Here is an 18,353-nt window from a genome sequence, read left to right on the forward strand (position 1 = left end):
ATTTACAGTTTCACAGATACTCCTCATTTTTTTTTATATGGAACTGTTCTCTCTTTTTTGGTGATTTTTAAATTTAATTAAGAGCAAAAACATTAAATTAGAAAAAATCAGCTTTACTTCCCTGGTACTCAGAGTGTGCAAATACCACTGTTAAACATGTCCCATGTGATCTAGTCCAGTCTAAGTTAAAGTGATATTTTGTTAGGTGGCAAGAATGATCCATTAGATTGTAAACTCCTTGAGGGCAAAAACTTTCTTTTTTCATGTTTGTATCTCCAGTGGTTAGTATAGTGCCTGGCTCATAGTAGGTGCTTAATAAATTTTTATTGACTATTGACTGATCTTGGGAATTCCACAAATGTATATTTCTTGTAGATTTATAATGAAATAAAACACAAAGCAAATCTGGCTATATCATCTAGAAACAGATTTCCACTGCAAAATGAATAGAAAACATCTGAATGTGTATACTGAAAACAGGACACAATGGATTAATGCACTTTTATTATCCCTGCTTTTGAGAGTAACTAAAGGCCTTTCTGAGCAGACCTCTCTTCATTCTTTCCTTTCTCCTTTTTCCTCCTCCCACTTTGCACATAAACTAATCAATCAACAAGTATTTTTTAGGTGTCAACTATGTGCCCAGAGCTGACTGTGGAGAAGACACTTGGCCGGGGGGGGGGGGGGGGGGGGGGGGGGAGGGGCGCGGCTCTCATTGTTCTTGGAATCTGTTATAGGCTTGCACTGGTCATCAGACTCTACTGAACATAAATGGTCACAGAGTTCATTCAGGATTGACATTTGGCTGTCCTGCCTTGGGTAAAAAGGGAGAGAGTTTTTTTCTCTTCTCACCATTCAACTTCCACTTGTCCCAGGGAAACAGCAACCACTTGGCACGGGAAAAGTCTAGGTGGAGCAGATTCCTGAGAAATGAGGATGAAGCTGCTCTTGCCTGACTACCCAGCCCTATTGACCCTTGTTAACCCTGATCCTGAGAGAGCAGGGACATTCCATATTTCACTCCCAGGGAGTTCAGGCCATGTATAAAGCAAAAGAGCCTGGGAAGTTGTAACAGAAAGGAGCTGGACCTAGAGGAGGGTGGGGAGGGGCCAGTGAGTAAAGGAGAGAGAAGCTAATAACTGCAAAAGCTCAGTGAGTGAGGAGGACCAGAAGGAGGAGGAGAAGGAGGGGCTCAGGAGGGCTGGAGTAAGCTCTGCTCCTAACCACGGGTGGAGGGGCAGAAAGGACGTGGATGGGGGGCGAATAACGTAGAGCTGCCACTGGGATTGTGAACAAAGCTGCTGGCTGACTCACAAGTCCTTTGTCAAAATTTATTTTAAAAAAAAAGGAGCCGAGGGAATTTGAGGAAGACTGGAGGGCTCCATAATTCAAAAGGTGCCTGCGCGGTGAGTACAAAGTGAATGAACTCTTTCTTGAAGCTCACCCCCATCCTGCTCCTCACCCCATTTTCAAGAGCAGGGATTCTCAGGTTCACGGTTGTGTTGTATAGAAACTGGGAGGGACCTTAGAAATCACCCAGCCCAGCTTCCTCATTTTATGGAGGAGGAAACTGAGGCCCCGACAGTGGAACTGGCTTTCCTAGAGTCAAACGTATGCTTAGATATATGGCTGGGACCAGAGCTCATGTCTCAGACTTTCCAGTGAGCAACAGAGAAAGTGGCTGGGGGCACAATTAATAGCATCAGTTGTGAGTTAGTGCAGTTATTGATAGCAGGACTGAGGGAGTAACTAGCTTCAAAAGCCCATATGCCAGGGGCTTCTTTGCTCCCCAACTTAATAATTACTGACATTTATATAGCACAGTACAATTTGCAAAGCATTTTAGAGACATCGTCTCATTGGATTGACTCGGTGAGGTCTATCCCCATTTAATAGGGGAGCAAATAGAGGCTCACAGAGATTAAGGGGTTTACCCTTGGTCACATAATTTTCAAGTGCCAAGGCTTAGCAAAATGCCTGGCACATAGCAGGTGCTTAATAAATGTTTACCGACTGATTGATTGATTGAAGTGTTGGAGGCGGCATATTCCTGAGGAACCTCCATATTCCTGACTCTCAGGCCAAGTAACTTATCCACTGAAGCTTGCTGTTTCTGTAGCATTGAGGGAGTCAGTGTATTTCCAAGACTCTCTGTAGTTTGGTGGCTAAGTGGTAGAGTGGGTATAGTGCTAGCCTTGGAGTCAGGAAGACCTGAGTTCAAATCTTGCCAGTGTGACTCTGAGCTAGTCGCTTAACCTCAGTTTCCTTATCTCTAAAATGGGGTAACAGCACCTATCTCCCGGTGTTCTGAGGCTAAAATGAGTTCACATATAGAAGGTCTTTTTCAAACCTTAGAGTGTTCTGTACATGTTAATTATGATGATGATGATATTTAAACTGCTCACCTTAAAGAAGTACCTGTGACATTGGTGTGTTGATTTCTTCTCACAGAAGTTCTAAAGCCATCCGTCAGAGACTGAGACAGGGAAGCAAAGGTTTTCCTCGGGGTGTCTGTGTTCTCTGGGAGTGTTGGGTTCAGCTGGCTCTAGGATCCTTTCTTCGTCTTACAGAAGTGAAGCCTGAGACCCGTCATGCGGGAAGGAACCCTAGTGTTAAAATGTGACCCAAAGGGTCTCTTTAAATAGCACCACAATAAAAATAGATTGGGTTCTACAAAAAAGGGCTTTTTGGGGACTGAGGGTGGGGGGTGGAGACGGGAGAGGAGAGAGAGTGATGCCAAAAAAGAACAACAGTGTAACATTTTAAAAATCACCCAGAAGAGACGCTCAGGAGACAGAGGTACACAGCATAGAGTTGGTGCTACAAGTTAAATGTATTATATACCTTAAAAAAAAAAAATCAAGCTGTACGTAATAGAAACTTTTAGTTTCATATTCAATCCTCTTTTACTTTGTTTTGTATAAAGATATGTTTGTGTTTGTTGATGTTTGTCAAGCTCATAATTTTTAAGCAAATATCTTTTTTTTTTTTTTTTTAAATAGACTGTGTTCCGAGAGACCCTGGAATTTAGCCCATGGTTTCTCCCCCCATCCCCTTCCGCAGGGAAAGGATTTCAACTGGGATTCATCAAGTTTTCAAGCTCACTCTTTGAGCCCAGCAGTGCCAGTTTAATGTTCTAACGTGATACATTGGGTCCTCAGGGATTATTAGGAGGGTGTTGACCATGGGGGTCTTTAAGGTCTGATGTTCCACATGTCAAAATATCCCAGGCTTTTCTAAGGTTATAGCAATGGCTTTTTCCTCTAGGCTTTTAGAAGAGTTGGTTTTCATTCTAGTAAAAACCCATCTACATACCCTGCTTCTAAGTAATCATTCCAGGTATAGTAGGAAAAACTAGCCTTTTACTTAGAAACTGCTTCTGGGCATCGAACAGCAATTGTGTTGGCTAAGCCTTCTGATGGTCTTTGTCTCCCTCCCCTCCCCACAAGGTCCGTCGTTGGAGGCTACTGGAACCACAGAATGTTGTTCTTGCTGCTGCTTTCCACGATGGAGCTGGGGTGGGCAGCACCCGACAGCCCACCAGGCAAAGAAGGTACCGTTGCGCCAAAGGCAATGGCAACTGTCTTTCGAGTTGCCCAGCTTGGTCCCCGGGAGGACAATCTCAGTCTGTCTAGCTTATCTTGCGAGGAGTTCAACAAGACAACAACAGCCACCTTGTTTCTAGCGAACAGAAGCCTTGAAAGCTTCCCTCCCTGTCTGCCAAGGACACTACAAAGCTTAGACCTAAGCAGCAACCAGCTCAAGGAACTGAGAGATCGGGACCTGAGGGACCTCTCCAGTCTTCAAGTTCTTATCCTGAGGAACAATTTGATCCAAGAGCTTCACTTTGGGGAAACTCCTGTCTTTGAGAGCCTTGAAACTCTGGACCTAAGCTACAACAAGCTGTCATCCATGCCCAGCTGCCAAACCATGGTGTTAAGGAACCTGACATGGCTCTCGCTTGTGGGAAATCCTATTCTGGAAATCCAACCTGGGGCATTTTCCTGCTTTCCATCCCTACGCTTCCTTAACCTGTCAGTTACGCTGTTGGGGAAAAATGACCAAGAAGGAATTCAAGAGTCAGCCTTTGCTCAAAGAATATTAGGCCAAGTTGGAGAAAGAACTCCTATGCATACCATGGAAGTGTTGGATCTCAGTGGGACTTTTCTTCAAGAAAGTAAGGCTAAGGAATTTTCTGGGAATGGGCCTGAGATTTTAACAATAAACATTATAGTGGAGAATTTCTGGGGCGTAAAAACCTTTTTTAATGATACTCCTCATCTGCAACTTAGGTGACTTTGGGGAACATTGAAAAGTGAAATGGCTTTTCCCATGGTCAAATGGCCAGTGTACGTATGAGGCAGAACATGAACTGAGATCTTCCTGACTCCAAGGCCACTGTGGCTCTCAAGCAAAGTTGTGACTACAAAAGTATACACCCACATACACTCTCTCTCTCTCTCTCTCTCTGTAGTGTGTGTGTGTATTTGTATAAGTGTATAAGTATATATATTTATTTTTAATATATTGTGTATATATATAATACAATGCATAAATATATATAATATAATACTTATAGTATTACATAGTCTATTATATATTTACATAGACTCATATTTATATATAATTATAATTATATTTATACACATATACATATACACACATATATCTGTGCATGTATATAAGTGTGTATATATGCATATGTATGCACACATACACACATGCTTTTGTATTCATATCTTCATTGCTTCAGAGACAGAGTGGTCAGAGTGGCATCATAACTAGAGGGCTGGCCTTGGATTCAGGAAGATTCCAGACATGTGTTTTTATGTGTATATAAACACATGCATACATGGACATATATAATATATATATATATATATGAACTTAAAAGTGTCTGTCTCTGTGTGTGTGTGTGTGTGTGTGTGTGGTGTGTCACAAGGGGATGAAGAGGAAAGCATAGTACAAAACTGGTTTTTTAGTGAATAATAGTAACCAATGCAGTCTTAGGAATATATACATATGCATACATAGATACATATATATATATATATATAGTAATTGCTTGAAATTTAGTAGGTACTCAGGAAATAATTATTAATTGATGGACTTGATAGACTCAAGTATACACTCTAGGTTCAGACCACTGAAAGGCCAGTCCTTTCCCATACTTCCTTATTTAATTGGCCTACTGGAGAAAGAGAACACTGGACTTGGAGTCAGGAAGACTTGAGCTCAAATATCACCTCAGACATTTACTAACTATCTGACTGCGAGTCACTTCACTTTTCTTTGCCTTAGGTTTTCTCATCTATTAAGTGGGGATAATTGTGCATAGCTCGCAGGGTTTTGGGGGCAATTAGGTGGTGCAATGGATACAACATCAGGCCTGGTGTCAGGAACACCTGAGTTCAAATTCAGCCTCAGACACTTGCTAGCTGTGTGACCCTGGGCAAATCACTTAACTCTGTTTGCTTCAGTTCATATCTGTGAAATGAGCCAGAGAAGAAAATGGCAAACCATTTCAGTATCTTTGCTAAGAAAACCCCAAATGGGGTCACAAAGAGCTGAACACAACTGAACAACAACAAAAATAACAACATAGGGTTATTATGCGGGTTAAGTGAAATAACATAAGTAAAATATTTTGCAGACCTTAAAGCACAATATAAATGCCCATTATTGTTGTTATCATTACCGATACAAATTAATTTCAAGGAAAGCAGATTTTTTTCCACCATAAATCCCACTTAAGAGAAGCAAGAAAATTTAGGAAGTGGAATGGAACTCAGAAGGTGAAGTTTTTGGTTTTGTAGGGTAGTCAGAAAATAAAATCAATCAAAAAGTAAAAAAAACAGTAGTTTGCCTAACAGTATTCCTTTACTTCCACTAATTACCCCATTCTGTTTCATATCTGCACATTATTAGCTACTTGAGAGAACTGTGCTGGGTTTGATTATTCTTTAGTTTTCTTTTTATGATGTAAGGGGAAAGATGCTAGGCTGACGGTCAGAAGGTCTAGGTCCCAGTCCTGACTTCTCTTTACTAGCAGAGTAACATTGAGCAAGTAACCTCTCTGAGCTTCAGTTTCGCCTCAGGTAAATGGGGCTGGATTTGGAATCAGAGGACATGGCTTTGAATTCTGGCACTGCTATTTACTGCCTGTGTGACTTTGGAAAAGTCACTTCACCTCAATTTTTTCCTCAGTAGAATGACAGGGTTTGGACTAGATGACCTCTATGTCTCTTTCAGCTCTAGGTCTATGATGAGCCTATTATTCTGATGATGATGTTGGACTAGATTCCAGTTCTGTGCATCAATGAGAGGTAATAGTCTTTCATTTCTGGATCCAGTCCTTCTCATAAGCCATATTTTCTAGTTGAGATTCTAGATTAATGACTGACTAAGGAATCTAGAATGTGGTCTTTTGAGTTTCACTTCAAAGTTCTAATTAGCTCTCACATTCATGAAATTATACCATTTGTCAATTCTGTCTTGTTGTTTTTAATGAAACTAACTCCCTTTTAGGGCCCGTTCCCTTTTGCTTCCCTTTGTATGGTCAGTAGTTTTCCCTGTGTTTCAGTCCAGCTAGGATGGACCAGAGACATACCAAACCTCAGCTTCCTCTACCTGAAGAGGATGGCAAGACTGAAAAGCCTTGACGGGGAAATATTCAAGGCTACACCTAACCTGAAAGTACTGGATTGTCAAGACTCTCAAGCCCTGAGTTTTGTGAAAACAGAAATATTTGAAGATACTCCTCATTTGCAGTCTCTTCTACTCCAAAAGTAAGTGTTTCTCGGAGCAATCTCAGATCCATATGCTTCGTGTTTGTGTGTCTGCATTTGTGAAATCCTAAGGCATTAATGATTTAATACCTTTCATTTATGCCAAGTAATTTTTATGGACATATCAGTATCTCAGGTTATCATGGCATCCACAAAAAGGAATGAGGAAATTAATTAATTATCCTTTTCTCTCTATTCTGAGACCTTTTTATTTTAAAAGAAGAACCTGGAGAGACACAACTCAAAAGGAAAAAAATCACTAATGGGGGGAATATGAGACATTATGTCCCTTGAATTGGTGAGATTATTTGTGGGTAAGTGAGCCTTCACAGGTCCCATGGATTATGCCACATAGGCAGTTGTCAACCATATCCAGAAGAATAGTTCCTATACTGTGACATCCCTTTAGACAGGCCACACTGGAAACCAAAGTCAATCCAAGCTATCCATCTTTGTAGTTAAGTCTAAAAAGGGAATTACAGCCTGGTTAAAGGCATAGACATGTATGCAGCAGCTTGAATCTCAAATCTTAGCCTGAGCTTTCAAAGATTTATTTTGAGGTTTATTTTAGCTTCTGACAGTATAGCTTTCAGGGTCATTGTTAAATTCTGACTTAGAAATAGCATGGTAGGATAAGGTTTCCAGTTCTCTTGTATGCGAATGTGCAGTTCTGGTTTAGCAGCCCCATATCTTGGAATGTGTGGGAGTATTGGTGTAGAACCCTTCAGTACCTGGTACCACACGAGAACAAAGCATCCATGATGACTGAGTAAGGAGTAGTTTAGGGAGAGAAAACTGAAACTATGGGAAATTCAGAAGCCAGAAACTATGAAAAACTAGAAACAGAGCACGTGCCAACATGGGGAAAGGGGGCCATGAATCTGAGGAAGGGTAAAAAGGAATGGCCAGGTCTAGGATTGGTACTACTTATATATGTATATAGGAAATGACTGCTGAACCAGATTTCCCTTTGCCTTCTTGGAAAAAAAAAAAAGGCTCCTTGTTTTTTTCAGTAAAAATGCCCAGTATTCCAGTACTTACAGTAACTTGTTTGTGTATGGTCTTCTGGAGGCCCATTAGTTGTTAACTTCATAGGGGCAACACAGTAACCTATTGGCATATGCTAAGATATTAGCTAACCAGACAGTTCTAGGGGAAGAGAGCAGGGTCCTGAGGGAACAGCACTAAGAACAGATACATTTTTACTGGTTTTCCTCCTACTTTGTCAGACTGGTAAGATGTATTTTCACTGTCTTGTAGTCCCTCCACTGATGCAGGTCACAGCCTCTCCGTGACTTTTCATTCTGTGGGATTCTTGTCCATATTGTGTAGCACAGAAGATATACCCAATGTACTACAGGCCTTCTCCTGATTCCTTTTCTGTTTCAGAGGTGTCAGTACAAGAGGCAGCTGGAATAGACTTGGAGTCAGGATTATCCAAATTCAAGTCTCTCCTTTGATTCTTAGCTACAGGGCTTGAGGAAAGTCATTTGACCTTCTTGTGCCTCAGGCAAGTCACTGGCACTGAGCCATGAAATCACAAATGTGCTGTCACCTGTGTAGACCTAGGAATTCCCTCACTGGTAATTCCTAACACTGCCCTTGAGCAATCCCTCTGTTCTTCCAAACCAGTGCAACAATTAAGCTGTCCATCTTGTCACATATTTTTGTGACATTATTTATCCCATCCCTCATTTTCTGGTCATACATGTCTTTAATAGCTTTTATGCCACACATAATTCTAAGTAATTTGCTACAGCCTACATACATACACCAAACATTTTTCCACTTGCTTGTGGGCTATTTGAAATTTTATTTCTCCTGAGATAAGGTGTTCCATTATTGGGAGTCATTTCTCATTCCTGGGAGAATATTGGTGTAAAAAAGAAGGCTTTTGTGGTACACAGTAGTTAGCAAACACTGAAAGCACCATGCGTTTTTTCCAAATGTAATCTAGTTTGATCCATTTCTACTAAATTCTAGGCCTAATTGTGCATTTGTAGTACTTCTCAAAGTTGTACATATTAATGCATTATTTTAATGGGCTTCCTATCCTCATACAGGTCAATATTCATTTTTCATCCATTTTGTTTTTGATAATAAATTCAGTGCACTTTCCACCAGTTGTTTCCATTTTGATGTGAGGGAAGGATGGAACTGGTTATATTTTGCCTAGGGAGCAAGTCTAGTTTTGTCATCAATCACCAGAGAATAGCAGGCAGTGGGGCATCATTTAGGGAATTGGCGGAGAAGAATGCTCTGAAAAGAAGGTGCTGAAGAAAAATTTTATAATTTTGCTGAGATCTGATCCTGGCCAGAGTTATCCTAAACCTTGGCTCAGGCTAAAAACTGTGAGACTGCCTGAAGAATCAACTGAAATTGAGGCAGTTAGGTGGTGCCATGGATAGAGTGCTGGTCCTAGAGTCAGAAAGACTTGATTTTGTGCTGGGCCTGGAATCAGGAAGATGGGAGTTCTAATCCTGCCTCAGATACTTACTAACTGTGTGACCCTGAGCAAGTCACTTAACCTCTGTCAGCTTCAGTTTCCTGAATTCTAAAATTGGAATAATAATAATAGCACCTACTTCACAGAATTAAGAATCAAATGAGACATTTGTGTCTGGTACATAGTATGGCAGTAATTAGTGCTGGTTCCCTTTCCTCCTCTTTGCCAAATATATTGACAAGACGCTTGACATGCAGATTAGAGACCTTGCTTATTTCTTTTACATTACTAAAAATGAGAAGGATCTTCAATAGGAAAAACTAGATTTGAGTCAAACAAGTGGAACATTCTTTTTCTTTAAAAAAAAAAAAGGCATGTCACTAGCCAGTAAAATGTATGATAACTTATACATAATAGGCACTAAATAAAAGCTTATTAAAGTGAATTGAATTGAACTGGCTGTATTGTCAGCAAAGTTCCCATTTATCCACATTATTTCATGCAACTCCACCAACCCTAGGAGAAAACTGTTATTGCTATTCCAGTCTATAAGCAGTCATTACTAAGTTACAGCTATTTGGGGAAATTGTCCTGGGCCATGAATTTTGTAGAAAAGAGTATTGCTGAGGATTCTATGATCATAGATTTGGAACTATAACACCTTTAAGATCATCTAGTCCTCTTTGTTTTAAAGGTGAGAAAACTGAGATCTCAAGATCACACAAGTAGTAGTAAGTGGCAGAACTGGGATTCCAACCCAGGTCTTCTCACCCAGATCCTGCACTCCCCCATTATATCATGTCGATTTGAACAATGCTCATTTTTGATGAATGTTAGTATGAGGTTTTGTTCCAAGATAATCACAGAGTTTAGAGCTCAAAGGGCACTCCTAATTCACCCAACTCATCAAACCCCTTTGCCACTGAGAATATTGGGGCTGAGAAGAGGTTAAGAGACTTGTCCGTGACCTAGACAAAGCTGAGATTTAAATTCAGGTTATCTGACTCCAAATCCAGTGTACTTTTCAAAACATTACCCTGCTTTCAATCATAACTTGCAGCAGATTGCCAGTTGATTGCTAAAAAAAAAAAAACAAATAAACCCTAAGGTTCACATGAAGACAATCTTCCCATTAATGTCCAAGGAAAAGTAGATGAACTCTTCCAGTTTCATACCCCACCTGCAAGCTGGAGGCTGACCTTTTTGTAACCTTTCCTCTTTTTACACTGTGCTAGAAGCTCAGTTTAATGATTAAGGTATACAAGAATGTTGGGGTGAGATGATATAATTCAACAAAGCCGGGAAAACACAAGATAAAAACAAAAACCCAGAGTTAGTTCAGTGAGGCCAAGGATACTTTCAGAGGTCAATCTAAAACCACTTTCAGTGGACTGATAGCAATAAGCTAATTTTGAGTAAAAGAACACCAAAAATTAGAACAAAATTAAGTCATGATCAGAGTTCACTCTCTTCCACTTGCTGAATAAATTGCTAGAGATCTTGAGGTTATCTCTGGAGAGATTGGGAAATGTGCTTACCACTTTCTAAAGTTAAAATTATTGAGACTAGAGATAGCTCGACATCAGTCCTAAATTCCTCCTTTCTACATTTTTGCCATCTTCTAAGGATATAGTGTCTCACTCTCTGTTGCTCCCTCTTTACACACACACACACACACACACACACACACACAGTATCCAAGTGTGTGCAATTGGTAGGATGATTTGACCCTAAGAAAATCTAAGGGATTAAAAAAAAAGTAGCATTAACTACTATTGTTAATGTAATATAACATTTCAAAAATGACAGGGAAATGTCAGTGTTAGAGGCCATCATCTGGGATAGTGTAGGTTCTCAATCCTTGTTAACCACAAACTTAAGTGCTCATTCCATAATAATTTATTGTGCTTTATTGTTCTTAAAGTGCTTTTCACAGATATGTCATTTGATTCTCACCAGAAGCCTCTGAGGCTGAGGTAAGAAATGGTTATTTGACAGAGGTAAAAAGCAAGACACAAAGGTACTAAGTGACCTGAAGATCATAGCTGGTTAATGGTAGAAGTGGGCCCAGGACTCAACTCTCTTGTCTGCTGATACAATTCATTTCCTATTACCCTTGTAATAATAACCACAATAATAAAACTATCTGACATAATTTGTACCTAGCCCCTCTTTCTCTTATCCTTTCTTTTTTGTACTTCAGCTGCAACTTGAGTTCCTTCCAACCATGGACTCTGGATTCCTCCCAGGTCATTTTCATCAACCTGTATGGCAATCCTTTAACTTGCAGCTGTGACTTGTCTTGGCTCCTCTCTAACACAGACAAAATGGTCCTGAGCAGGTAACTGGCTCATTATTTCATTGGTAAGGATTTTGTTGTGGGGGGGGCCTCAGATAAGGCTTACTCTTTACTAATAGCTCTTACACAAACTATTTCTGTGTTTCCTATTGTTATTGCTACTTTATGCTCTATTTGTGTTGTTCTGCCTAGGATTTTAGTGTATAATATTATTATATATTAATATAATAATAATATTAGTGTATAATAAATAGCACAGAAGAATTTTATTTCTCTGGAGTAAGGCATCAACATGGTCCTTTGTCACTGTTTTTCAGATATCACTGTCCAATTATGAAGAGAAAGTAGGACCCCCAGACTGCTCACTGCATTATCAATATATGCATTATCAATATATGCATTATCAATATATCCTATTCAAATGCAGAGCCCATATAACCCTTCAACAATAGTCTATATGCTAAATGACTTATTCTGATGGATATTTCACTTAGGAATTATTCATTTCCTTTATTAGGATGATTCCTCAACTGTCCCAAATCCCAGGACTGCTTAATCCACAAACACGAATACTATGATTTCTTGCTCCAGACTAAGAGTACTGAATTGGGATATAGGACATCCAAACTGCATGATAAGTTTAATTACCACTGGGTGTTAACAAGAAATTCTGAGATAGAGCTATGCAAAGGTTAATTATTCTGCTAGGATCAAAAAGTAGCTAAAAAACTTAAGGATATTTTACAAAGGGCTTCATTCCATACTTGAAGGATCTGGAATTTTGTCAGTATCCAAATTCCTTCCACTAACACAGATGATAGCTGCTCAATCTATCAATCTACAAGGATTTATTAAACACTACAGAAACACTATTAGGAGATGGGAATCTAAAAGCAAAAGTCTAAGTTCCTTCTCTCAAGGAGCTTATATTCAATCAGGGGAGAGGTGTACAAATCTAAGTATATACAAAATATATGTAAATAAATACAAAGTAAAAAAGGAAGGATTGCTTGATGTTCTGGTAAATGGGAAAAGCATAATTTTGTGGCTGGTCTTCAAGAGTTGCCAAAAAATTTATCACTTTGCAGCCATCCCAGTGATGAATCCTTCTGAACTTTGAGAAGCTAATCTCTGGGCAACAAGGGTCCTATCACTTATCCCATCCTGGAGGCCATTCCAATTTTCTAGGATTTGACAGAACTTGCACTTTTTGGCACAGCCTTTGAGAAATCTGGGTCACTTCCATGTCTAAATGATGATCCATCAGAGTAAGACCTTCAGGGAAGGACAGAACTTAACCAAACAATAGTGGTGCTAAAAAGGGGCTCTTAGAAATCATCTACTCTCAACACTCCCTCCCTCATAAATCTCTCCATGATGTTACTTCGACTTGATGATTTGTTCATCAGCTCCTGGAAAATAGAAGATAAAGTAATCAAAACAAAGAAGTCCTTCTGCATTGCAGTTCTTGTAAAGGTTAGGTGAGGGAAGTTGATATTTCTTGTGAGAAAGTTGAACTCACTTTTGCTTCCTCATCAAGTCCTTAGCCCTTTAATTACTAGGTAAAAAGTGAAATGTATGGGTGTTGGTTGTCTTTCAGACCTGTTCTTCAGAGCTGACCCTCTCCACAACTATGCAGTAAGGGAAGTTTATTGGTAGTGCTTCTTCAACTCCCTTCTCTTCATTAGCCCCTACTAAGGGCTCAAGGCATCCATACTAGCTCCTAGCTCTCAAATGGCTCTCGCTCCACTTCCATAGTCAGAATAGCCTTATGCCCCAGGCAGTACCTCATTATTCGACCTTCCTCTCTTCACTCCACACTTCCCTAGCAAAGTTTACTGCTCCTATAGTTGCTCCAAAGCTTATTGGATAAACAAATTAGTTTAAGGTGTTTATGGCTGATAATAGCTTACTACAGGTTTCTCTTCACAGTAACATTTGATTTCAGTAGGGCCCTTCACCCAAAGGAATGACTCATGTAGGAATCTGAGACCTTTTGGCAGGGATCAGGATTGGGTATGTAGAGGCCACTTTAGGTCTCCCTAAATCATACCAAAGCCACCTGCTTAGTCCCTCCATCGACCCATCATCAAGCTAACACTCATGTTGTGTTCTCTAACTGATTTGTCTCACTGTCCTAGGTCCAACGACACTATTTGTACTCCAGCTGAAGACCCTGACAGTACATTTTTGTCTTCTCTTTCCCTCTCCCAGCTGTACAGCATGTGTCTTTCTAAAAGAAACACAACCTTTATCATATCAAGCCCTCCTTCCTTGGAAAGCAGTGCTGATAACAATTCCTCTAACAAACCATTAAGTGGATCAAATCAACCAGTGACACTGGCTTCTTTCAATTTCCACAAAACAGAGCCCACAGCATATCCAAACACTACCAAGGAAAATCCCATCCTGAGCAAGAAAGCTACCTCTAATACACTGAAACTTGCTCTGCCTACCCACAGTGTTGGAAGGATAGCAATCATCCCTACAACAGTCCCTACAGTAGGTCCTAGTGACTTAGCCATTCCACCCAGGACTGGAAGAACAGCTCCAACAAAACTAAGGGAAGAAAATGCCATTAATCAATCTACTATTGGACCAGGTATCTCAGTATCTACTTCAGCCTCTACCCCATTCCCTAGGAAGCACCCCAGGATCCCCTCTCTCCCACACATGGTGAGCACTCCCCAGACCAATCAAAGGGCACAGACCACCACTGAGGGACATCAGTCAAGCGCTTCAGTCATAGGGATTCCAATCTACATGCTGGATGACTACAGTGAGGAGGAGGAGGAGGAAGAGGAAAGGAAGGATGTACTTAAGCAAGATAACCTCTGTGATTATCATCCTTGTAAGCATCTCCAAACTCCATGTGATATACTACAGAAATCATCACGGTGTCAGTGCCCTGGCCTCAGTGGAGAAGACACTATCCCAGACCCACCTAAACTCCAGGAGGTGTCTGAGACCACTGATACATCCACACTCATTCACTGGTGTGCACCCAATTCAGTGGTGCGAATGTATCAGCTTATCTACCACCGTGAAGACAGAGCAGAGAAACAGACAGTGCTGAAAGAGATCTATGCCATAGCCAGGGAGCACCCCTTGCATGGGCTCTCACCAAGTACAACGTACAACGTGTGTGTGTTGGCATCTAACAAAGCAGGTCTGAGTCTAACCAGAACCAGTGAATGGAGAAAAGCATGCACCACATTTACAACAAAGCCAAGTTTCTTATTCATTTTTGCAGGTCTGTGCAGCACAAGTGGACTACTTTTACTTAGCACCTTTATACTGTCTGTGTGTCTTTATAAGAAGTGCAGAACAAGACATATGGAACAATATGATACACATCTTGTCTCCTACAAAAACCCAGCATTTGACTATCCATTAAAACTTCAGACTTTCAATTAGCCTAAGAGAAATACCAAGAAGGCCTTTGCCTAAAAGCTCACTCTAGCGAACTGGAAACCTTTGATCAAGTTAGGTCAAAGTCCTACCAAGGAAAAACAGAGGAGATTGATGGCCTCCAAGGACCCTGTTAGTGATAAATTTGTGATCCTATGATTTGTCACTATGAACACTACTGCCTTCTGCTTCCAGAGTGCTAAAGAATGTAATCACCGGTTTCCAAATCTTCCTTTTTGACTACTCCACTTCTGGGAATAGGTAGAAAATGGAGGGAAGCAATTTTATGTGCAACACTAGGTCATTCCCAGAGCTCCTCAGATAATTGCTGGTCACTTTATACTTCAAGAACCCATCAATTCATTGTATATAGGCACTCCTTTCAACCTGTCTAGATTACAAGAACTGACAATTTTATAGTGCTTTAAGGCTTGGAAAGGAGCTTTATAGCCATTATCTCCTTTGAGCCCCTCAACAATCATGTCAATTGAGTACTACAGCTTTTAGGAGATAGGTCTTAAACAAATAATATGACAAATAATTTTCACCCTATTGCCAAACTGGTGATGGGTCTTCTCCAAACTCAGGTTCATTCTTAAGACAACAGACATATCGTCTTTCCATATTGAGTCTTTCCATACTGTCTGGAGTACTAGGTATAGCAGTTCAGTTCAGTTCAACATTTATTGGATGTCTGCTAAATGCAATCTGATGTACTATCTGGTTAAGCCCTTGAATATTTCACAGATTGGTGCCACCTCAATATTTAATAGAAACATATAAATAGAAATGTAAAATCCTAATGTGAGCAAAGGACTCTCACATTACGGCCTTGCCTTCTTTAAGCATCAAGTCCAGCTAAGATATAACTGATAACATGACACCGGGCAAGGGATTTGTACAAGGATTTGAGTGGATTCTTCCCCTGAAGGTTGGAATATATGGATATAAGTATAGACAGAGCTTCTAGCTATATTGGCTGGGGGTAAACAGGATTCCTGGTATATCAATTTCACTTCTATGGCTAAAATATCCTGCTTTCAAAAGTCAAAATACCAGTACCAACTACTTTCCAGAGACACAAGCAAGGTGTCTACTCTGTTCTTAGTACCTGGGAAAAGCAACATCTACTCCTATGAACTTCAGTCTATAAGATTCTAAAAAAGATCTAACCTACTAGTGAGAAAAAGGAAACAAGAACACATTTTGGGGTTTTAGTGTATTAAACATGGACAAAATAAATTCTTATAAGTATACCTGTAGATAAAAACAATTCTCCTTCTAGTCTTACAAACCATGCGATTTTGATTTCTTATTGTTTCTTACTTTCACAAAAACAAAGAATAAGTAAATATTGCTTAAAGCCTTTAATGGTGGCTATATTTACTGAGTTTGGTTTACTGCTTTAGGATTTATTTGTATAGAAAAAAAACTTTCTTCAAACTGCTATACTCACATTTGTAAAATGGTAGAATCAATGTGGTAACACTGTCATAACAAACAGCTGAATCATATGGTCTTTTTATAGATGTAAAAAGTTTTAAAAAGCTACATGAAAACCTAAGATAATCTGATGATTTGGACTCAAGTTACACAGGCAATATGGTACATGAGCTTAAGATATTTTACAAATTGGTCCAAACCCTTTTCACCCTAACATGCAATCAAAACATACATATTCCATCTGTGCTTAGACTAACAAATAGTCCTCTCACAAATCCCACCTATGTGTAAATGATATCCTATTAAAAAAAAAAAAATACCCAGGCAAGGTAATGTACATGATATGTGAGCAGAGAATGAAGACAAGGAAGGTGTGCCTCTCAAACCTAACCCTAGCCCTGTGCTATCTTACAGTTCAGCTCTACAATTCTATAACTGAATTAGATTTAAAATCAACCAAAATTTGGCAGTACAACACAAAGTAATGTCAATATTTATGGTCTAGGGCTTCAGTTGTGCTCCAAGTTGGGTCAGATCACCTAAAGGTCAGTCAGAAGCTCTGGGAAGTGAAGAGCTAGTAAACATCAGAAGTGAACATTTTATCACACAAAAGGTTGCCAACCCATTATCTACAGCAATAAGAAGCATACTGAGTATATAAAATCTTTTTATATCAATATATAACCTTATAACACTATATAATTTGTGTTAGCATTCCCCTTCATAATATCTTCTATCTAAAGGCAACTTACTGTAATGCTTCTAAATTGTTACTTTTGCTGGCTAATCACAACTTTTTCAGCATCTCCTCAGTATGTAAACCTAGTTAGAAAAACCCAATACTCCTACTACGAAACTAGAATGATAAAAGATCATCTATATAGTTCTACTGTCAAAAGTCCAACTTGTTCATGTTCCTTTCCTTTGGAAGTCTGGATGTGTGTGTGTGTTTGTGTTTTAAGGTAAGGAAGAACTACAGAGAAGGTAATAATAAAATTTACCTCTATCCAAAGGACAAGCCTTAAAAAATAAAGTGGAAAGTACAATATTTTGCTGCTCACCACTTAACCCAGGATAGGGAAAGAAATGTAGAAAATACCCAGAAAGCTATTAATTGTTGAAACAATGCCTTACTGTATCACTTTCTATAACAATAATATAATTTATATATAGCACTTACATAGTGCTTTAAGGTTTGCAAAGTATCTTACAAATTCTATTTAATTTTGCTATTAGCACACTCATTTTACAGATGAGGAAACTGAGGCAGAAGTTAAATGACTTGCTCATGAGTGTCTAAGGCTGGATTTTTGAACTCGGGTCCCTCCTGCTTCCAGGTCTGGTTTTCTATACACTATACCACCTACTTGTCTCTTAATACAACAATGAAAAGCAGCAACTAAAATAATTTGCCAAATTCTACTTTTCCAGTTCATTTTTTATGAAGATTTCAGTTTTGGTTCATCAGTGATCCACATACCTTTACAAACTTTAGTGTTTGAAATAAAGAGTTTACTGGTTTGTTGGTAATTCAGCATCAAGGAAATTAGTAGGCTTTTAATGAAACAATAGTATTTTCTGCTATTTTATTCCTTTATTATCTTCATGAAAACAAGATTTCCTTAAGTTAAAAAAAAAAACCTTGGAAAAATACACATCTTTAAGTTATATATCACATGAATACAATTTCTAATATTATGAAAACTTGTCTATTTTAGGAACATAGTGCAAAGTCATAAAGTAATCATTGATCCTTAGTTAGCAAACAGTAATAGATAAGCCCTCCCCTATGTTAAGCTATAATTATTCTGTTACTCGTTATCCTGACATAAATAACAAATAACTATTAGGCATCAAAGATTTTGGAAGATGTAACATGAACTTAAGTACTCTGGTACGTGTTTGACTTTACTTTCAAAACACACTGCATCTTAAACCCTCTTTATAAAACTTTGCTTGTCATACA

The 18,353-nt window shown here is 39.2% G+C and overlaps 1 protein-coding gene across 1 annotated transcript; it reads left to right on the plus strand.

Moving 5' to 3' along the window:
- The first annotated feature begins 1,076 nt into the window (after positions 1 to 1,076).
- Positions 1,077 to 17,804, plus strand: LRRN4 (leucine rich repeat neuronal 4). The gene is made up of 5 exons (XM_027840330.1): positions 1,077 to 1,406; positions 3,450 to 4,177; positions 6,584 to 6,788; positions 11,438 to 11,575; positions 13,675 to 17,804. The coding sequence occupies exons 2-5, from the start codon at positions 3,481 to 3,483 to the stop codon at positions 14,948 to 14,950; spliced, it is 2,316 nt and encodes a 771-aa protein (XP_027696131.1). The 5' UTR covers positions 1,077 to 1,406; positions 3,450 to 3,480; the 3' UTR covers positions 14,951 to 17,804.
- The last annotated feature ends 549 nt before the right edge of the window (positions 17,805 to 18,353 follow it).

Source organism: Vombatus ursinus, unplaced genomic scaffold (assembly GCF_900497805.2).
Source record: "Vombatus ursinus unplaced genomic scaffold, bare-nosed wombat genome assembly UNPS02014841.1, whole genome shotgun sequence".
NCBI lineage: Eukaryota > Metazoa > Chordata > Mammalia > Diprotodontia > Vombatidae > Vombatus > Vombatus ursinus.

Bases quoted from the DNA above. Each gene is read 5' to 3' on its own strand.
- LRRN4 (XM_027840330.1), top strand. From the start codon at position 3,481: ATGTTGTTCTTGCTGCTGCTTTCCACGATGGAGCTGGGGTGGGCAGCA. The intron at 6,789-11,437 runs GTAAGTGTTTCT...TTTGTACTTCAG, and splicing joins CAGTCTCTTCTACTCCAAAA to CTGCAACTTGAGTTCCTTCC. The intron at 11,576-13,674 runs GTAACTGGCTCA...TCACTGTCCTAG, and splicing joins GACAAAATGGTCCTGAGCAG to GTCCAACGACACTATTTGTA.